General features: G+C 32.3%; 2 protein-coding genes across 5 annotated transcripts; one reads left to right on the forward strand and one right to left on the reverse strand.

The window, feature by feature from the left end:
• The first annotated feature begins 7,567 nt into the window (after nucleotides 1–7,567).
• LOC111457823 (myosin-binding protein 3-like) lies at nucleotides 7,568–11,890 on the forward strand. Its single transcript, XM_023100226.1, has 3 exons — nucleotides 7,568–9,231; nucleotides 9,360–9,530; nucleotides 9,622–11,890. The coding sequence occupies exons 1-3, from the start codon at nucleotides 7,755–7,757 to the stop codon at nucleotides 11,031–11,033; spliced, it is 3,060 nt and encodes a 1,019-aa protein (XP_022955994.1). The 5' UTR covers nucleotides 7,568–7,754; the 3' UTR covers nucleotides 11,034–11,890.
• Nucleotides 11,891–14,910: 3,020 nt separating this feature from the next.
• LOC111456098 (NAD(P)H-quinone oxidoreductase subunit L, chloroplastic) lies at nucleotides 14,911–16,120 on the reverse strand. 4 transcript variants are annotated; one of them, XM_023097879.1, is made up of 6 exons: nucleotides 15,952–16,120; nucleotides 15,875–15,921; nucleotides 15,690–15,779; nucleotides 15,499–15,609; nucleotides 15,309–15,403; nucleotides 14,911–15,217 (listed from the first exon to the last, which is right to left on the reverse strand). In XM_023097879.1, the coding sequence occupies exons 1-6, from the start codon at nucleotides 16,001–16,003 to the stop codon at nucleotides 15,067–15,069; spliced, it is 546 nt and encodes a 181-aa protein (XP_022953647.1). In that variant the 5' UTR covers nucleotides 16,004–16,120; the 3' UTR covers nucleotides 14,911–15,066. The 4 variants fall into 4 exon arrangements, with proteins under 4 accessions (XP_022953647.1, XP_022953639.1, XP_022953630.1 ...); XM_023097871.1 differs by having other exon boundaries at nucleotides 15,690–15,785; nucleotides 15,952–16,119; XM_023097862.1 differs by having other exon boundaries at nucleotides 15,875–16,119.
• Nucleotides 16,121–22,473: the final 6,353 nt, after the last annotated feature.

Below are 22,473 nucleotides of genomic sequence, written 5' to 3' on the forward strand. Positions count from 1 at the left end.
TTTTTTTTTTTTTTTTTTTTTTTTACAAATATAATTTTTATTTTTAGAATTTAGCTATAAATTAAAAGGTTTCATTATAGGGATGATTAAAGAAATTGGGAGAAAACAAGACTCATTAAAAAAAAAAAAAACCATTTACAGAATTTTTCAAAACAAAAATTACAAAGATCAAATAAGATTAAAATGGTTATCAATAAACATATCTTCTAAAAGTTAAAAAAATAAACAAATACACGCTTACTTCAACAATAAATTGGAGCAAGATATCGCCATGGAGAGGATAGAGAAGAGAAGAAGAATTAGAGGGTCAAAAGTTGAAAGGAGTAAAGGATTAAAGAGTAAAGAGTAAAGAGTAAAGAGTAAAGAGGAGGCCAAAATAGATAAAAGGGGGAATGGTTGGTGTCCCATCTTTTCAAGTCTCCCATTATTGCAATTACCATATACAATTCTTAGGGTTTTTCCTTTTCTTCTTCTTGTGTTTGGTTAAATCAGCTGTTCATCATCATTGCTAATACATTTCTGAAATCTGTCCTTGAATATGGAGAGGCATAAAGGGTTTTAAACATTGGAATCTGCCTCAAATCTAAGATTCTGGACCTAATCATACCTTCTTACATCTTCTTTTCTCTTTTCTCTTTTCTCTTTTCTTTTTTGAAAAATTCAAACTCCAATGAGATACCCCTTTCTATGTTGGTGATCTCGACTTTGTTTCATATTTCTCCTATCCCTATGTTACGAAGATGGTAAGGTACTCAGTAAATAGCTTATAACTATACATCAATCTCAATTAGAATCAATATATGTCTTCCAATAAAATATTATAAGTAAGATTCGGTTAGCTCTTTTAAACTAATCAACACTAAAGAGTCTTATGTCTGGTTCTACTAAGCTTATCTGAGTTCACCGCATGGTTTTCACTTCTTAATGTCATTTGATCAAGCTCCTCTAAATCTATCTCAATGGCTGAGTTTAAAATATTTAACTCTTCTCAATCATTTCTATCGTTTGACCTAACCCTACAGTAGGTGAGACAGTACCTTGTATATAATCTAACTCTAGGACATATATGACCCATGTCACATAATAGCTTACTACTAGAGATTAGTTGTTGATTATCTGATTATCTAGTAGACATCGTATAATCAGTAATAATATGAGAAGCGATTCTATGCCTACCATCATTAGAAATAGTTGAAGATCTTCTAGGTAAGGACCCTAGAAAGAGAAGTATGGCTACAAAAAAAAAAAAATAATAATAAATAAGTAAAAAAGATTTTAGTTTTAAAACAGAAATAAGAACCCCTAAATTATATACAAAATAAAGTCAACAACACCAAAATTAAATACAAAATAATAAGACATCTTGTTCAACTTTATTATAGAAGGGGATAATGAGTTTGAGATAGAATTGCAAAACAAAACACAAAAGACTCAAACACGAAAATGGATTGACATTCCAAAACGACTCCCTCTATGACCACAAAGCTCTTGAACTATAAGGATACATTCTTCGCAATGAATTTGCACACATTACATAAATATGACTATAGGCCAACAGACAAGTTTACCTGGATTCTCAATCTTGGTCATATGCTATCAATAACGCTTGTTCATCTATCTAAAATAAACGAAATCTAAGAGTCTTATCATTGAGCTTCCATGACTCACTTGAGTTCTTAGCGTGACTTTAATTCCCTAAACACCACTCATTTGGCTCTTAAAAAACGTAAATCTTTGGTTAATAGTTCTTTACTAACCTCTTACAACCACTTTCCCATGTCTTCCATCTTTTAACATAGAAGAACTTTAAGGGCTTGTTCATCCGTTACAATACAACGTCAACTTATAAACACTTAATCGTACCATCAATAGTAACATCACTATACCATCTATTGGCCTAATCGTACCATCCATAGTAACATCACTATACTAACTATTGGCCTAATCATACCATCCATAGTAACATCACTATACTATCTATTGGCCTATTGGCCTATAAGTAAGATGTAGTATGTGGCTTAACTAGGTATCTTATATCCTTTCGAGTGTAAATAAGTTCTAGGATATTATGACTAACTATCTCTACTAGTTTCTCTAATTATGTTGTAATGTACACTTAGAGATAATATGTAAGACACTCTTTCAGTCAAATGTGATTTGCCTACTAGGTGCTTTAGTGGGCTTGACGTAACTCACAACACGACGGTTAGTTGCTCTCATGTCTCTAACATAGCACACAACACTAATGAGATGATGTTTTGAGGCTTAGCAGACCAAAAGATTAGACATAAACATGATAATAAAAGGATAGTTTAATGAGATGATGCTCATAACATGCCTAAGGTCTCCCATTAAATTAAGAAAGGAAGAAAAATCATAGTCAAGTGGGATCATACAGATAATATTTCCATGCTAATAGTGACATACATTCCTTATAAGAAGTATATACATATTCATGGTGTTTCATTCGTGTTCATCATACATATTTATGATATTTCATTCCATACATATTCATGATTGAACTGAAACTAGCCGGTTTGTGGAGTGCGTGGTTGGGGTGTGAATGGGATGAGCTGTTAGTTGGAATGCAATGCTGGTAGATCTGATGTGGATGAGGGAGTGGTGTGCCAATTCAGTTTTTAGGTATTAACCAAATAAGTTCCAAATAAGTTCCAAGTAAGTTCTTAAGCAACTTCCAAATAAGTTGTTAATATTTGTGATTATTACTTCATCCTTCCCACCAAACTTAGGGTAGATTTTGAAATTGAAGAGCTCTTAAATTATAGCGTTGAAAAATGAGAGCTTAACCACTTGCTCAAAAATTAAGAGTAATTACTACTAACGTCCAACAAGTTGGTTCAAAGCTCAAATTCAAAATTTCTAATTTAAATTTATGAACAATTGTCCTTTCATTTCTTAATTATTTAATATATTTATGACATCTTAACCATATTTCCAAAATAAAACATGCATTTCTAAACTTAAAAAAAAAATACTACAAGTTTATTTGTAGTAGTAGAAATTAAAATAAATTAATAATAAAAAGAAACGTATAATTAAGAAAATAAAATAAACTAAAAATATAATTATTAATTTAAGTCAAAATTTTATCTGCAAGTCAACTTAGACTCCTAATTAGTGATTGTCTTATTATTAGAAGAAAAATAGAGAAAGAACAGAAGATGAAAACTTGCCTATTCTAGGAGGTTAGTACTACTCACTTATTTTAATGTTTATCTCTAATATTATGTTAATATTTGTCAGTCTTATCCACTCATTTTAAAATTAAATTTTAATAAATCGTCTAAATTGATTAAAAAAAATTAATTAATACAATTATTAGTTTGAAATTTAACTAATTTGTTTTTTATTTTAAGTTCTTTGATAATGCATGCCAAAAAAACCCAACAAATTTGTTACTATCCCTTCGTGTGGACCTGATGGGTTTGATGGTAAATTTACTTGAAAATGTATTTTCAAGTAAAAGACATTATCGGTTATAATATTAGTCAGTTACTTTGGAATTTGTTTCATTTTAATCTTTTTCTGAGGATGGAAAACGTGTATACTTACTTAAAAAACTAAATTAATAAAATATTTATTCATTTTTTATTTTATCTTAAAAAAATATTCCAGTATTTTCAAAAGGTTATATAATATTCATAAACGTGGAATTTGTTTCATTTGAATTTTTTTTTTTTTTTTAAGATGAAAGGAAAGGTTGGAGAGAATTTTTATTAATTAAGCGAATTTTAAATGAGATTTTCTTTTAATTATTTATTTATATCAAAAAATAAATAAAGAAATATGATTGAGATGGTTCAACTATTTTATTTTATTTGAATTTTTTTTTTGGGTGTTATCTTAAAAGAAGTTAAAATGGATGGGATTCAATGTTTATATTTTGTGAACTTTCATCTCAAATAATACAACAAATCTTAACATAAAAGCTACTAAATAACTAATATAAAAAGTAATTAATTAAATTTAATAACATAAGTGACAAGGCTTGAACTTGAAATTAATTAGTTATATAATTTTTATGTCTTATGGAGGAAATTTTCCATATATATATATATATATATATATATATCAACTTTTTATGATTGCATTTGTATGTATGATTTTTATGCAAAAATTAAGCAACATATTTTGGTGAATAATTGTAATTATGTTATTAATTATTGGATGGTAATTATATTCGTATTCTTGCGACCAAGCAAACCAAAAATAAAAATATATTATAATTGGGTCCCAAAATTAATTCATTAAGTTCTCTCTATTTTTCAATATTCCATTTTCTAATTTATTAAATGTGAATTATCGTAAAAAAAAAATGTGTTGGGAGCACATATTGTTGGACCGGAAAATTAAAAAGTTTTAAAGAAAAAAAAAATAGTGGGCCAATTGATTTTTTTTCAACTATATTCTAAATTTAATTAAATATAACGACATTTTTATTTATTTATTATTGTTTGTGTGCCGACCATGTCCTATTATTTAATTTTGAGGGAAGGATCTAGATTCTTCTTCCTCAATAATTAAACTGTCGTAATATGCTACGTGAATCTACTGTATGAGGTTTGAGTAAAAATATGATTAAATGCCTGTTTGTGTAATTTTGTTTGATTAAATGCCTGTTTGTGTAATTTTCACTCCCTTACATATGTGGTCTGTCTTCTTGTGTTTATGCTATTAGGTTAGAGTGTGGGACTATTAGAGCCCCATGAACTAACTTATAGTAGTGAACTATCTAAATTGATAGGGTCCATATTTTATCTTAATAGTTGATATTATCAAGTTACTATGTAGAGACTATTAGAGGGTCGCCAACTAACATTTAATAACGAAATGTCTAGATTGGCAAAGTCCACATATGTATCTTAGTAGTTCGTTGAGACATGGAGTTGCTCTCCCATGTTATACATCAGTACTGTGTTGAGACTATTAAAGAGTCGTCAAACTAACCTCTATTAGTGAACTATCTAAATTGATAGGGGTCCATATTACATTTGAGTAGTTATTTAACTATGGAGTCACACCCAATATATTCCATATGATTTTTACATATAATTTTTATATAATTTTTATTTGATAGCAGCGAGTTAGCCATTATATGCCTAAATTGATTAAAACAAAACCATGTGTGATATTACTACTTTTTCTTTTTTAGATGTTGTTTGAACTTACATTATAATTTGAAAATTACATTATAACTCGAAAACTAAAAGAAATTACATTATAATTCGAAAACTAAAAGATTTATTTCTTCCTGGATAATATCTTATTCTTCTCCTTCCTCCTTTTTCTATCTTGCTCAATGAAATTTCTTTATCATTGTTCATAATTCATCCTCTTTTAGTCAAAGAAATAAAAAGGTTTTGGAAGAGAAAAAAAAAAAAAAAAAACAAGGGAAAAGGGACACCCCTGCTTCCAACTTTAATAAACATATTTCAGCTTTTCAGTTTAATTGTTCCCTTCCAGACAAGTTATAGCTTTTAATTAACATGTTCATTTTAAAAAATAATTTTCTAACACTTATTCACTTAAATTTGAGAAGTTAAAAAATCAACATGGTTTTTTTATTTTTGTTTTTGGTCAATAAATTTTTTTATAAAAAAAAAAAACCAATTTAATTTTGAGATTCTAGAAGAGAATTGATCCATTTGAATGGACTTTGATCAAATCAAATAAGGTTCTACTTTTTTAAAATAAAAATATATTAATAAACAAAATTGGATGTCTAATCAACTAAGATTAGGAGCGTATATGAAGTCAAAAGTGAAGCTATTAGTGACATATAAGTTTGGAGAAATCACAAAATATTGTAGAAATTAACTATATATATATATAGATTAAAAGGATCAACTATAACATACCAATTGAATCAATAAACAATTTCATTTCGTATGAATAATAGTGACATATGGTTTGAATATTTGAAAATTTTAAAATATTCATATGAACAACATTATGTCGTTTTTGTACAAGTTGAAAGGTTAATTCTTATGATAAATTATAGAATGATGACGTAAATGGAAGGATGTTTCTAATTAAAAAAAAAAAAAAAAATCCTAAAGATTATAAAAAAAATTGAGTGTTTAGGCTCTTCTATTTCAAATTATGGATAAAAAACACTCTTAATTGATATCGTCTTTTTTAGATTTTCTTTTTCGTACTTCTTTCGAATGTTTCAAAACGTGTCATTAGGGAGAGATTTCTATGTCTTTATAAAAAATGCTTTTGTTCCAATTTCATAATCCACCTGTTTTAGGTCCCAACGTTCTCATTGGCAATCGCTCCCCTCTCGCTAATATGCTTTAACTTGTAAAACAATAAAAGTAAAATCGATTTTTTTTTTTAGAATTTAATTAAAATTGAAATTGTAAGGAAACCATGAAATTAATAAGTCAAATTATATATATATAAAAAAAACAATAAAAAAAAGGGAAAAAAAGAGAGGGAAGAGGGGAAGAATGTGTGGTAAGGGGTGGCGCAGCCTTGAACCTACTCCGTACCTTTTTAACCGGTTTAGCAGAAGGCTGCAAAGATTGGTCGGTTCTGTTGTTTACAAACCACCCCCTTTTTTTTTAATTTCTTTTTTCTTTTGGCACCACCTAATTATATATATATATTCCCTTTTTTTTAAGAGAAGAAAAACATAATTTAACATTTTATTCTTTTTTTTTTTCATTTTTTTACAAAATCTTGAATACATTATTTTTATACATGCATAACGTTTCAAAACCTAATAATCAAAATTCAATTCCTTGATTGAATTTCACTTAAATCTACCAAATATATTAATCATAATTTTACACAAAAATATTATAGTAATAAATCCTACAAAAGGGAATATTTTCGTACCATATAAAACTATAAATTAGGGAGAAAAAAAAAGCTATTAATTTATTTAATTTTAAATATGAAAAGAAAAGAAAAGAAAAAAAAAGAAATCGGCATAATGAAGTGAGCGTCGGGCATCCTTGACGTGGGCCCACACGTTACCTTGACAATGGCCCACCAACTCATGGGTATGGTTTGTGGGCCACCCATGGTGCCCAAAGTTTTTATTTTTTGTTAATATTAATTATTAAAAAAAAAAAAAAAGATTAGAAAGAAGAGGCTGTGGAGCCGTTATCATTAACCTCACACACATTTACTTTTAGAGAAAATAATAAAATAATATTAATAATAATGTTGAAATTAAATTTATAATTTTTTAAAATCCCAAGGCATCTTTAGTGACCAAATACTTGGCTCCTCTTTTGTTTAGATTTATTATAAATAAAAATTTTAATGAAGTTTAGAATGAAAAAATAATAATTTTCGTCATTTTCATTAATTTGTAATTAATATTATAAAGTGGTGTGCCTTGGATCATATCTACTAAATAATTAATAAAATAAGTGAAATAAAATTTAAATATGAATTACTTCATGTTGGCAATCTCTTTTTATATAATTAATATTATTAATTAAATAAAAAATTCCATTTTTTGAGCTCGTTGAAAATTGGGAACACAGTGAGGTCTGAAGTCATATTTGGCTGTCATTCTACTTTTTGTTTAGTCTAAATAAAAAACAACTTCCCTTACTTCTTCCTTCCCTCTTCATCTTCTTCTGCTTGTCTCTCTCTCCTCTCCGTTTTCCACCATTTTTCTGCGATAAACATCTAATTTTGCCCAAATCCTCCATTTTTGGCTCCTCTGTACATACCCACCAAACAACAAACACAAAACTCCACCATCATCCATGGCTGCCAACAGATTCGCCACCCTCTTACACAGAAACTCCAACAAGATCACCCTTATTTTAGTCTACGCCCTTCTCGAATGGGTTCTCATCTTTCTTCTTCTTCTTCAAGCTCTTTTTTCTTACCTGATTATTAAATTTGCTGAGTTGTTTGGTTTGAAGCGCCCCTGTTTGTGGTGTTCTAGAGTCGACCATGTGTTCGAGCCTGGGAAGAAGTTTTCTTACAGAGATCTTCTTTGTGAACCTCATGCTATGGAGATTTCTAATCTGGGTTACTGTTCGAATCACCGCAAACTTACTGAGCTTCGAGATTTGTGCGAGGATTGCTTCTCCTCTTCTAATCCCAACCAGTTCTATCAGATTCCTAAGAACTTCGCCTTTTTTGGTGATGAGAAGGAGGATTTTAGGTGCTGTTCTTGCTGTGGGGAGAGCTTGAAGAATCGGTTGTTTTCCCCTTGTATTTTGATTAAGCCCAATTGGGGGGATTTGGATTTTGCCCAGAAGGGGAAGTTGATTTCTGAAGCGGACATTGATGTTCAATCTGATGAAATCCATGCTTCCCCCACGGAAGATATCATCGGAAATAGGGAAATCTCCATCGTTTCCGGTGCGGAAGAGGCTAAGAAGAACTCCGGTTGCTCTGTTTGTGGTTGTTGCTGTAAAGGTTCGGCGGTTCATGAGGAGGAGAAGGAGGAGGAGGATAAAGCTAAAATGGGTGGTGAAAAGGACGGAGATTTTCTTGAACTGGCTGAAGATCTGAGCTCTCTTAATAAAAAAACTGTTCAACTCGTTTGTGAGAGAGAGGATGAATCGGCTGAGACTGCCCCTCATCATCTTGAGTTTTACATTGACCGGGGCAATGATCGGCGGTTGATTCCAGTCGATTTGATCGATTTTTCAGCCTCCGACCACAACAACAACGAAAGCAATATCCTAAGCTCAGTGAAAGATGAGGAACAAGAACAAGAACCAGAACCAGAACCAGAACAAGAACAAGAACAAGAACAAGAACAAGAACAAGATCAAGAACAAGAACAAGAGGATTGTGGGAATGAAGATGTTGTTCTGGATTTTGGTTCCAACTTTGAGAAGCAGGGACAAGATGTGACAGAAGATTGGGAAGTTATTTCAGGAGAGAGATTGGCAGAGTTTCTCTCTGTTTCTCTCCATGAGAGCAAGCAGAAAGTTGCAGAGGTGGAAGCCATGGAGGTGGAGGAGGGTAGCACAAGGGCCTCTGGGTTGGGTTCAGATGAAGATCCATCAATGGAAGTAGAAGAACAAGAACAAGAACAAGAACAAGAACAAGAACAAGAACAAGAACAAGAACAAGAACAAGAAGAGCAAGAAGAGCAAGAAAAAGAAGAAGCTGAAGCTTCCATTGGTGAAGCAATTCAAGCTCCAGCCATTGATGCTCACAAAGAAGACCTTGCAGAATTAGTGGTGGCAACAAGAGAGCCAGATTCAGATCTTCATCAAGGTACTATTCTAGACTAGGCACTAACATTTCAGTATATGATGTTATGTTCTTTTGAAGATCAAATGTGAAAATACCTGAGAAATTTTGTGCTTGTTTTTGTTCTTGTTTGATCTCTTTCAATAAATTAGATATTCACGAGTGGAATGATGAGCATGAAGTAGAGATTTCAATCGGGACGGATATTCCCGATCACGAACCGATCGATGAGATTCAAACTCAAAATGACATTCCTTCACATCCCAATGTTCAAGAAGATCCTTCCCCAACTTCAACATTGGTAGTTGATGACAATATGCAAGGTAGCTACCATTCTTTCCTTTGCTTTCCCACGTCCATATAAGGAGTTTAGCTTAATCCGATCATTTGTGTTTTGCTGCATTCCACATTTAGATTATAACAAAGTTGAGAAATCTGAGGAAGCGGAGGAAGCTGAGGACGCTAAGGAAGAGGTAGAGTTCAAGATATTGTCCGTGGAAACGAGTTCTCAACCGTCAGACGATCACAAACCGTCGAGGTCTGAGCTCAATGAGAATGAGGAAGAAGATAAAGTTCCTGATACACCAACTTCAATGGATAGTTTCCACCAGCTACACAAGAAGCTGCTATTACTAGACAGAAAAGAATCTGGAGCCGAAGAGTCGTTGGATGGGAGCGTCATAAGCGAGACTGAAAGTGGGGATGGAGTATTGACGATTGAGAAATTGAAGTCGGCGTTGAGAACCGAACGAAAGGTTTTGAATGCCTTATATTCAGAGCTAGAAGAAGAGAGAAGTGCTTCCGCCATAGCAGCCAACCAGACAATGGCAATGATAAATAGGCTTCAAGAGGAGAAAGCAAGCATGCAAATGGAAGCTTTACAGTACCAAAGAATGATGGAAGAACAATCTGAATATGACCAGGAAGCTTTACAGCTTTTGAATGAGCTCGTGGTGAAGAGAGAAAAGGAAAAGCAAGAGCTCGAGAAAGGAATCGAAGTTTACCGAAAAAAGCTTCAAGATTATGAAGCCAAAGAGAAAATGGCATTGTTGAGGAACAGGAAAGAAGGGAGCATCCAAAGTAGAAATTCCTCGGTTTCTTGTAGCAATGCCGATGATAGCGATGGGCTGTCGATCGATTTGAACACCGAGGCAAAGAAAGATGAAGATTTGTTTTGTAACCAAGAAACAAACAATCAAAACACCCCAGCTGAGGCAGTTCTTTATTTGGAAGAAACATTAGCAAACTTTGAGGAAGAAAGACTGTCCATTCTAGAGGAGCTGAAGATGTTGGAAGAGAAGCTCTTCACCTTGAGTGATGAAGAACAACAATTTGATGACATTGAGCATTATAGTGAACATAATGGCAATGGCTACCATAAGAACTCGGATTCTGTTTCAGAAACAAATGGATTCGAAAACGGTCATCATGCCAAGGAAATGAATGGAAACCATCATCCAGGGAAGAGAACGATGAGCACGAAAGCCAAAAGACTTCTTCCTCTTTTCGACGATGCAGTCGATACAGACGTTGAAGATGTAACCATTGGAGAAGAACAAGGGTTCGACTCTGTTTCGATGCAGACGTCCTTAGACAACAAATTCGACACGGAATTCAGGAGGGTTGCTGTTGAGGAAGAAGTGGATCATGTGTATGAGAGATTACAAGCACTTGAAGCAGATAGGGAGTTTCTAAAGCATTGCATTGGCTCCCTAAGAAAAGGAGACAAAGGCTTAGAGCTTCTCCAAGAAATCTTACAGCATCTCCGAGATCTAAGGAGCGTCGATATCCAGTTGAAAAATATGGGAGACGGTGTCGTAGCATGATCGTGATCACATCCCCCAAACAAAATCCAAAACAGGTAAAAGCCTTCTGCATCATCCTTCGTTTATTTCATTTTAAACTCTGAAGATGCATCGTTATTCTCTTTGGAAAACAAACTGAAAACTTGGTCGTTTGGAATTTGAACTGATGCAACAATCAATGATACAGAAACCGAAAACCCGTCAACCCCGCTGTGTCATCGTCATCGTCATCGACATCGACAGAATCAGAAAGGCTCCATATGGTGGAGCCTCCTGATATAAAAACAAAAGTCCCCCCGTCCCCCCTCCACCCTTCAAAGTTGGCCCAAATTTTTTGTGGGTTGTGTTCATGATGATCATCACCTTATGAGGGAAGGTGAATGAAGGTGTAGGTAGTCAGTCAGTGAGTCAGTGTATGATTTGTTTCATGTTTTTGCGAGGAAAGAGGCTGGCTTGCAAAGCTGGAGACACCACAGGCAAAGACTCCAGTGCCAGCAACATATAGCTTAGAGTATCATTTAGGCAGTTCTAGATTTAAGCACAATCTTTTCTTCTTTTATTTTTTTTGCTGGGAAAGGGGAAGAAATTGGGTAAATAACCCTTCTTTTTCCCCTCCCTCCATCATTTGCATCATTTCATCAAATGGGGTTTGTTTGTTCTTTCTTTTTTTTTTTTCCCCTCTTTTTCCTTACTATTTGAAAGAGTTTCTGTACACTACATCTTTATGTTTGTAAGTATATAAAAGTTGAGTGCTTTGTCCAAAACTGTTGTCATTCTGGGTTGTTCATAAAATTTCAAATCTTCTTGTTTCCTTTCGATCTCATATTCGTAGATAATTTCGTGTTTGTTGGGTTTGTAATGAAAACTATAATGTTTTGTTTTGGAGAAGCTTTATATGAAGGGGAACAATGTAATGTAAAGCAAAGTTTGCTTTGACGGTTTATTTTGCTTCAAGTACAAAACAAGTTCAAAATGGGAAATAGGCACAGTCCAACCAAAAAAAAAAAAAAAAAAAAAAAAAAAAAAAAAAAAAAAAAAAAAAAAAGAAATAAAACAAAATAAAGGGGCTATTTTGAAACAAAACAAAGTGGTTGGGGGTGGGGACATAAAATAAAATAAAGTGGCCAAATATGATTGTGGAAGCAAGCTTGCAAATATTTAGTGGCCAAATGCATTTACTCTTTTGGGTATTAATAGTTTTAAGGCCTCTCATTTATTTACCAATTAACATTCAATTTTCATATAAAGTTTTTTTGTTTGGTTAATATGTTTGTTTCTTACTATTTTTTTTTGGCTAAATTATTCAAGGGATTTTTTTAGAATATTGTATTTGGTTTACTAAGATAAGTTGATACCTCTTGGGTTGTCTACTTGGTGGTCCTATTATTATGGACTAGAGCATTTTTAGAATTAAATTAATAAAAATATCTTTAACTCTGTATTCAACAAAAAAAAAAAAAAAAATAATAATAATAATAATATCCCTAAACTTTTAAAAGTTTCAATTAAAGATTTTAAAAATACGGTTAATTTTGGATTGAAATCATTAATATTTTATTTCAAAATATACCCTTAGAACTTTTAATAGTATTTCAAATATACTTTAAACTTTAATAAGTTTCATTAATATCCTTCCACATCTTTTTAAATTAAAAAATATCCTTAAGGTTAGTATTTTATTTATAGAATATTCATGAAAAATTTAAAAATAGCATTACCTGAATGAAAACCATATATCGACATTTCATTGATTATCTACAAACTTTTTAATATTAATTTTGATAGTTCATGAGTCATAGTCCGAACTATAAAGATATATTTAAATTTTTTGTTTTAGAATTTTGAAAGTTTAAAAGTATTGTTGGATTTTTTGAAAGTGAGGAGATATTTTTAGAGATAAATTGTAAAATTAAAGGGTATTCTTCTTCTTATTTTTTTTTATTTTTTATTTTTACTGTAAGGTCTTTAGGTGTCTTTATTGGTTCCCTCTGTCTGTACTATGTTTGTATGCCCATTTTTTTGTATTATTTAATTTCTTCTCGACGAGAGTTCAGTTTGTTTAAAACAATCTATTTATATATTTTAAAAAACTAAACCATAGTTTAACTGAACTTTCAATTTTATCGATTTTAACTTTTAAATGTGAACCAATGTTAGAATTGCTATCTTCGATAATAAAGTTTTGATTTGGGCTTTCGATTTCATGTGGTTAATACATTATTGATGTTGAGGGTGGAATTTTTGGTTGGGCCGAAACAAAAGCCTACTAGGCCCAAGTCCAAGGATACATGACTTGGCACGTGGCTTGAGTATTATCGTAAGAAATATTCAGTCACTCACTCCACTATTGGGATTAAATGAAAACACATATAATTTCATGTATGAACATATCATAATAGTATATTTTCCTTTGGCGACTATCTTTACGGGCAATTGATAGGTGTACTTAATTTCTTTACACACGGTCTACACGTGCAAGTATGGACCAACCAGTCTGTTCACACACTTTCTGGGCCCCCTTTTTGGTCACGCGAGCATTCTTTGAAAGCTGTTGATATTGGACACCCGTTAGAAATAGTGACCGTCATGACAACATTATGATAAACATAATGAACATTCCCTGCCTAGTAGTGTACGTGTTCGTACTATTGTGAAGAAATAGGGGTATACCACAGTGCATGAACACACAATAATCATGAAGTCCCAACATTTTTCCATTTTTATTAATATTCAATACAACCCACTATCGTTTTCCTTCATCTCATATCATTCTATCGTATCATTTCTCATATCGTATTTCATATCGTTTATCATATTTAGCATACTATGTCGAGGTTGTATTTTATGCTAGTTCGTCATTTTGCATGTCAATCATATCATTCATGTCAACATATATCATATCGTAACAATCACATAATATATCCCGAGTGTGCCTTCAACATATCTTATCATAGCTATATGAATTCATCAAACCTATCATACCATAACATATGTCATGTCATTCTCATATTATATTACGATATATATATAAATACATTTCCTAGGTATATCATTCCATATACATATTCCGATCATATCATTTTCTAAACTTATTCAAACCATATCGTCTCACTAGTCTACTGTAATCATATCGCTTCCTATACATAACCTTATCGTATCGTTTTATCAATCTATCATAATCATAATTTTTTCTATACATAATTTTATCGAATTGTTTTATCCATCTATCATAGCCATAGCGTTTTCTACGCATAATCTTGTCGTATTGTTTTATTCATTTATCATAAAGAATACTTCGTTCTTTTCTCCAACTTATTTGAGATCTCATAATCCACCACCTTCAGGGTCCAGCGGCCTCGCTGACACTCATTCCCTTCTCCAATCAACGTGGGATCTCTCAATCCACCTCCTTTTGGGGTCCAGCATCCTCGCTAACATTCGTTTCTCTCTCCAATCGATGCGGGATCTCACAATCCACCTCCCTTCGAGGCCAAACGTCTTCACTGGCACACCATTCGGTGTCCGCCCTCTTTGGGACACAACATCTTAGACAAGAAAGCCTAAAGAGAATAATATTTGGTGAAGGCTTAGTTGTTACAATCTCATAACACACGTGTAGGCTGAGTTTATTGCCTCCTTGTCTATGTTGGTGGTATCCAGCTGAAGTAGAAAACTATTAAGCATACTAATTTCAAGATTAAAGATTCTGGATCCCTAAAATATTTTCTTGGACTCAAATTAGCTCAGTCATCTAATGGCATCTGTGTCTCACAGTGTCATTATACCTTGCAATTATAAGATGATACAGAACATCTTGCTATGGATTCTTCCCTTATACCAGTTTAATCCTAAGCCTAGAAAATGAACCAAATATGCACTCTAAGTGACCCATCAAACAAACAACAATATTCAACGGGACCATATATTTCCACTAGATGCATCGATTATACAAAAATACAGAGCATAATGAGCTGAATAAAAAGGCAGCAGTTGGTCGTGGGAAGGGAGGTTTGAGTTTGAATTTGGAAATTGGAAGAGGCATTTTTACAAACAGTTACCAGTCGTAATCTTCAGGCTTGGCAAATGGGTACTTCAAGTATCCATTTTTGATCTGAGACGGCTCTTGGGGCGTCGACCATGGATACTTCATCGATGGATCTCGTGGGAACTTTCTGAAGTTCAGAAATGGCGCCCACAATAGAATGCTGCACAGTTTGTTCACTCACAACTTAGAAGAAAGATGCGATTATATGGAAGAAAATAAAAAAGGATGTAGTTAATTATAAATGGACGTACCCAGGGAAGCAAAGGAAGACACACATGAATTGGACATACATTTCCAACAAATTTCTTCTATACCATCTTATCCTCAACCAGTTCATGATGATTGGCTGCAAATTTCACCCAGAAAACCAAATCTTATGCAACTTAATTTCATAAGAAACTAAGAGAAAAAAGAAACCAAATGTTTTGGGGAAATTCATACTGGAAAGACAAGGAAGTAAAAGAATCCAACAATGCCTAATTGTGTCAAAATCCATGTCAGTGGAACCTCATGATTGTTGTCCCCTGTTACAGCAGTTGCCGGCTCCGCAACCTGCTCCGATTTCATTTTTAATCCAATTTTAAAATTCAGAATGAGAAAAAGCAAAAGGGTAACATTTGAAACTTGCTTACAGTGGCTAAAAGGGCAGCAAATTGAAGAGACAAACTGGTTTTCTTTTGGCGAAGAAAGCCAATGGGATCTTCTCTGATGCAAGCCACCACCTGAAACTAAAACCAGAAAGAAAATATATGTTAAGAGAGAGAAACAGGAGAGAGAGAGAGAGAGAAGAAGAGAGAGAAAGAGAGAGAGAGAGGACACTAATGGAGGTTGGGTTGGAGGGCAATTTGAGGAGCTTAAAGGGGGCGGAGAGAAAAGGAGAGATGGTTTTGGAAGAGGAGAGAGAAGGCAGGGCCTTGGGGATGTGGAGGCCAAGGGAGCAGTTCATATTCAAAACTGAACTCTGTTCACTTCCAGAACCAAAACTCCATCATAATTCATACCCTTTTCTTCTCTCTCTTATCCTTCTTTCTCCATGGCCACACCACACAAGGACACCAGGGTAAATCATTACATTTATAAGGACATATCTGCAAACTACTACTTATAGTTGCCATGCCACGTGCCAACCATCACATTTTTTATTTTTATTACCATACCAATAAATATATTTGTTCAATTTTCTGACTATGTTCAAATATATATCTTTGCATTTTTTAATATCCAGGTAAATTAGAATAAACTACTTTTTGAGGCCAACTCTTATTAAATTTGGGCTTAAGATGGGCCGATAAATGAGGCCCATTGGATATTCGTAGTACTTTCATGGGGATGGGTTCCTGATGGGCTGGACCTTTGCTTCCTTAAATTGGTATGGTTTAGACGTGTACAAATTTACAATTCTAAGACTAGAAATCAATTTAGATTTTTAATTTGAAAATTGGTCCATTCATAAATTCTCTCACATCTAACATCTACGCTTACAATTGAATCGAATGGTTTAAATTAATTCTTACAAGTTTAATTAAAATAATTATAAGTTGATTGTGTAAATGCTTAGTTTTTGATTGTGAAAATTGATACATTTATAATATAAATTGCAATATTGATACAATCACTAGTTTAGAGTTTTTATAGATAGATAGAGCTTCAAAATTTAGATTATAAAAATGTATTTTTGTAAATAAAAAAAATTTGTAATAATGGAAAAGGATAAATTAATTAAAAAAAATATAGTAATTTCTCTAAATTGAAAAGTTTTAATAATATCCAATTTAAAAAAAGTTTAAATACATTTGCAGTAAATATTTTGTTTCCTAAATTTTTAAATTTTTTTAAATGTTTTATTAATACTCTTAAATTTTTTTTAAAAAAATTCAAAAATACATTTATCATTATTACTAGGTTTCAAAAATACTTATAAACTTTTCAAGGTAACATTAAAATGTTCGTAGATAATCTATAAAGTGTCGATAAAATGTTTCTATCCATATATTGACAACTATAAATTTTTTATTGATATTTTTTAAACATATTACTACCTGTAAATATATTTTTGATTTTTTTTTAAGTTGAAGTATATTAATAAAACTTTTTAAAATTCAAGCATATTTTTTAAACAAAATACTTACCGTTTCTATTCAAAATTAAGGCAAGAGTACTTTAAGGATATTATATTAAAACTTTTAAAAATTTTAAGGATACTTCAAATATTTTTATTAATTTAACCTAATAAAAAATATTTAAATATAAGTGGTTATGTTGTAATTATTATTGATGTATAAGTTAAGCGAAGGATGGTAGCCATTATTATCATATTTACGTATATAATAAATATACGATTCATATTATAATTAAAAATCAATAATGATTATCTATGTTACTCAACAATTTATTGATGATATAGCTTAATTTACAGCTAAAAACGTAGCTAATAGATAGGGAGAGGAGCATTTAATGTGAGGGTTTTTTTTGGAAGTACACAACCTAAATTTTATGCTGCTCTTATTCTTCTTTCCATCTTTATGCTAAATTCCAATTAAATTTTGTGTGACACACAGCATTACTAAAATCGCATTTAATTATATGCTCCCAACATTAATTCAACTTTATTACATTCATTGAATAAATCACATTTTCTTTGCATGACCTAAGAATTATTCTTAGGATACTCCTCCCCTTTAATTTATCACTCTTTTTTAGTTCAATAAATGAGAGGAATTTTAGGAATAATTGACATTATGAGATCAGGAAATTAGTTTTTAACCCCACAATCATTTAACTTACAAAATTTAAAATAATTTATTATTAAACAATTTTACAAAAATAATTACACTTTCAAAATATGTTCTCGATCCACAGGATTTCACCAATGTATAGTAAATGAATATATGGATAATGATATAAAAAATGAAATTTTAAAATAAACTTTTTAAAATTTAATTAAAAAAAAAAAAAAAGAACATTTTGAGTTTTGTGGATTTATATAAGCTATATTTGGTCCATTAAATTTTGGATAAACAAACCCCACTCTACTTTTGCAAAATTTCAAGGAAAGTGAAAGGAATTTTATTGGAAATAGATTGTATTTAAAATTGGCAATATTTTTATTTATTGGGTATGGAAGGACCATTTATCTTATAAATTAAATGGAAATTGGCCTAATTTTCCACAAGTGTTAACGCGTTTATATTTTGAAGTCCGAGAATAGACAATTAAACGACGACGTTTAATATGAAAATTTTAGAATTTAGTCGGTATGCATTTAAATGTTGAAATTGATAAAATTAGTATTAATACAAATTATAAAAATTTTATTAAATCAAAAAATTATTTATTTATTTTTTTTAGCGGAAACTCTAATTTAATTCAAATAATATAAATCAAAATTTTAATATTTAATATTTTAAGAAAAGAAAGAGAAAAATAATACCTCGTTGGTTTCATATTCTCAAAATTACTCTTATTCAGATGTAGTTTTTGATTTATTCATCTGCTCATATTTTATGTATGATATATGGCTGGAGTCTTTCATACACTTGTTTAATTTAATTGAATGACCTATTTGAATCGAGGTTTACCAAATGTGTGCATGCTTTTAGAAATTTTAAATTACTTAGTATTTTTAAAATTCCATGTCAGTTAGTGACTGTCGGCTTGAATCTCTTGAAAAATAGGTCGTTATAGAATTTCATCTCGTATGATTATGTTTCCAACTCCCTATTTGGTCAAGTCTCCAAAATACTAGATGTAACGACCTTAAATTTCTAGTTAGCCAGGGTCGTTATTAACGTCTCATGCTCTGCTAAAATACGGAATCTAAATCTTAAAAGAAAACATCATCTGTAGTATAAATGTTGAAAACATTTAAAACATCTTCTATCTCTTGAAAATACAATCATGGTCTTATGTGTTTAAATACGAAATAGTGATATTTAGAGAAAATAAAAATAAATACAAAATAATTTAAATTGATGAAATGCAAAATAACTTATTCTAATATAAGACGAATTTAAATATGAGTCTACCTTATACACGTGCCACAGTCTTTGCTCGCGATGCCGCCGTCATCCATACATGTGCGCCTTGTCTTTACCTGAAAAAATGATGTGACACACAACCTGAGTATTTCGAAGAATACTCAGTGAGTGACCCCACTATAGGGGCCATACGAATGCAAACATATGCAATCATGCTCTTGGGACCTATCTTTATCTCATTTAGGGGTGGCCTCCAGTCTCGGACTATTATGGATGTGTAGTACTTCCCTACACACAACCCACATGTGTCAGTGTGAATCCCCAGGAGACTCGCACACCCCCTAGACACTCTCTAGTCAAGCTACTCTGGAGCAACGTCCGTAGGTCAGTAGAACCCCTGGTGTCATGCTCCCCATGAACACTCTCATCATCATATTGTGCGTGTCCGCACTCATCATCTCTAGGGGAAGTATCCCTATACTTATGAACATACAAAACGCATGAGATCCCTCTAATTCCCATCTTAACACCTCTTCTGACATAACCCTCTAGTCTCATCTCTTTGTTACAGCAAGTAACACATGCTCGTTGGATATTTATATTAATATCATTTTCATGCTCTTAGGGTTGTGTCCTATGTCGGTCTATCGATATGATGCAATATGATATGAACCACGACCAAGGAATTTCCATACCTCAAGGTCCAACTACAAGGACGAGAGCCAAGAAGCTACAATAAACCTTGTACACTTATATTCAAAATATGGTGAGCTCATCAAAGGAAATTCTGGAAGACGTTGGAGATCTCCATTATGTATTTAAGTTGCATTTAATGAACTCAACTAAAATGTACAGAACTAGTCCAAAGATGACAAATAAACACATTTCATTCATTGCACTATTTAATTATAATTTAAATATTTGTTTGTTTTTTATACAAAGGGTTAAGGTTATATTGAAACCTACATAGGTTACCATATTTCATCATTAACGAGCCATTTTAATATGGAGGTTATGAATATTTTTCATTTACTAGCAAATTTAATTTGAAAGTTATGTGTCATATAGGTTAACGTTCTAAAGGCTATATAAGCCTCCTTTTCTTTGATTAGGGACATCACATTTTTTAATTATAAAGGAATAGAATTTCTATTTTTTTTTAGTTTTGTTGAGAGCTAAGATCTTCTTTGCAAATTCTTATGTTTAGAACTTATATGCTAGAGTTATTCAAGTGGTAGTGATTAAACCTTTTGTGGAGTGATTCGAATCACGAGTTTAGAAACGAGTTTTCTTTACTCTTGATCTTGATCATCAAGGTAATCCATTTCATACTTTTCCTTGGGTTGATTCCATATCACAATATGACATTCATCATCATATAACATGCTTACTATGGAAAATATCAATATATTAAGATAAACAACATGCAATCATCATACTCATCATATCGCCATAAAGTGCATCAAGCATATCGAGTACGTCATACATTGAAATATATATATTACGCACATCATCATGCATCATAACTCATAAATCATTATAACTCATTCATCATCATATATTAGTATACGACATCATACGATACAATTCATACATCATCACTACTCATGACTTCAATCTGTTGTGCTTTTCATTGAGTGGGTGTGGCGGAGTGGTTATCGGGCATGACTAGAAATCATGTGGGATTTTTCTGTGCAGGTTTGAATCATGCCGCTCACGACTTCTTTTGCACAAAAATCTATTTTACATTAAAAATAAAATTATTTTTTTACGCTTCTTTTCATTTAGTGGGTGTGGCGGAGTGGTTACGAGCTTGACTTATAATCATGTGGACTTTGCCCGTGCAGGTTTGAATCCTGCTGCTCATGACTTCTTTTGCACAAAAATCTATTTTACATTAAAAATAAAATTATTTTTTTAGCTTCTTTTCATTTAGTGAGGGTGACGGAATGGTTATCGGGCATGACTAGAAATCTCGAATCCTAGTGCTCACGACTTCGACTTATTGTGCTTTTCATTTAGTGGGCGTGTCAGAGTGGTTATCGAGCATGACTAAAAATTTCATGTAGAAATCAGTAGGCGTGTCAGAGTGGTTATCGAGCATGACTAGAAATTTCATGTAGAAATCATGTGGGCTTTGCTTGTCTAGGTTTGAATCCTACTATTCATGACTTATTTTGCACAAAAATCTATTTTACATTGAATATAAAATTAATTTTTTATCTTCTTTTCGTTCAGTCGGAGTGGTTATCGAGCATTACAAGAAGTTTCGAATTCTGCCGCTCATGGCTTCAAATTATTCTTTAGTTCAGTGAGCATGATGGAATGGTTATCGGGCATGACTAGAAATCTCGAATCCTGCTGTTCAATACTTCGACTTATTGTGATTTTCATACCGTTGGTGTGCCGAAGTGGCCGCTCATGACTTGAAATTGTTCTTTTAATTCAATGAGCGTGATGGAATGGTTATCGGGCATGACTAGAAATCTCGAATCCTACTGTTCAATACTTCGACTTATTGTGATTTTCATACAGTGGGTGTGCCGAAGTGGTTATCGAGCATGATTAGAAATCTCGAATCCTAAGTTATCGGGCATGACTAGAAATCATGTGGGCTTTGCTGGTGTTTTGCAAAAAAAAAAAAAAAAAAAAATCTATTTTACATTAAAAATAAAATTATTTTATTATTATTTTTAATTAAGAGGGCTTGCCATTGTGGTGATCGGGCATGACTTAAATTTTGAATGGCTCACGATTTTACCTTTTTGTTTTTTTTCCTTTAGTGGGTGTGATAGAATGGTTATCCCGCCTGACTAGAAATCTCGAATCCTACTGCTCACGATTTCTTTTGCACAAAAAAACTATTTTATATTAATTATTAAATTATTTTTTAGCTTTTTTTAGTTTAGTGAGCATGACCGAATGATTATCAGGCATGACTAAAAATCTCGAATCCTACAGTTCACGACTTCAACTTATTGTACTTTTCATTTAGTGGGCATGTCGAAGTGGTTTTCGGACATGACTAGAAATCATATGGGCACTTATTTTGCACATAAACCTATTTTACATTGGAAATAAAATAGTGGTTATCGGGTAGGACTAGAAATCTCAAATCCTACTTCTCATGACTTCGACTTATAGTGTTTTTCATTCAGTGGGCGTGTCGGAGTGGTTATCGGGCCCACTAAAAATCAAATGGGCATTGCCCGCGCAGCTTGAACCATGACTGACTTTGCTCATCTCGAATCCTACTTCCTAAGACTTATTATGCACAAAACTTTATAGTGGTTATCGGGCACGACTAGAAATCTCGAATCCTACTTCTCAAGACTTCGACTTATAATGTTTTTCATTCAGTGGGCGTACCATTTCATTTAGTGGGCATGATAGAATGGTTATCCGCATGACTAGAAATCTCGAGGAAACTTATTTTGCA

The sequence above is a fragment of the Cucurbita moschata genome, unplaced genomic scaffold (genome assembly GCF_002738365.1).
Source record: "Cucurbita moschata cultivar Rifu unplaced genomic scaffold, Cmos_1.0 Cmo_Scf00002, whole genome shotgun sequence".
Lineage (NCBI taxonomy): Eukaryota > Viridiplantae > Streptophyta > Magnoliopsida > Cucurbitales > Cucurbitaceae > Cucurbita > Cucurbita moschata.

Excerpts from the sequence above, each read along its gene's own strand:
- LOC111456098 (XM_023097854.1), bottom strand. The coding sequence starts at position 16,003 with ATGAACTGCTCCCTTGGCCTCCACATCCCCAAGGCCCTGCCTTCTCTC. Across the intron at positions 15,610-15,689 it reads TTGCTGCCCTTTTAGCCACT|GTTGCGGAGCCGGCAACTGC; the intron begins GTAAGCAAGTTT and ends AAATCGGAGCAG. Across the intron at positions 15,218-15,308 it reads GTCTTCCTTTGCTTCCCTGG|CATTCTATTGTGGGCGCCAT; the intron begins GTACGTCCATTT and ends CAAACTGTGCAG.
- LOC111457823 (XM_023100226.1), top strand. The coding sequence starts at position 7,755 with ATGGCTGCCAACAGATTCGCCACCCTCTTACACAGAAACTCCAACAAG. Across the intron at positions 9,232-9,359 it reads AGATTCAGATCTTCATCAAG|ATATTCACGAGTGGAATGAT; the intron begins GTACTATTCTAG and ends TCAATAAATTAG. Across the intron at positions 9,531-9,621 it reads AGTTGATGACAATATGCAAG|ATTATAACAAAGTTGAGAAA; the intron begins GTAGCTACCATT and ends TTCCACATTTAG.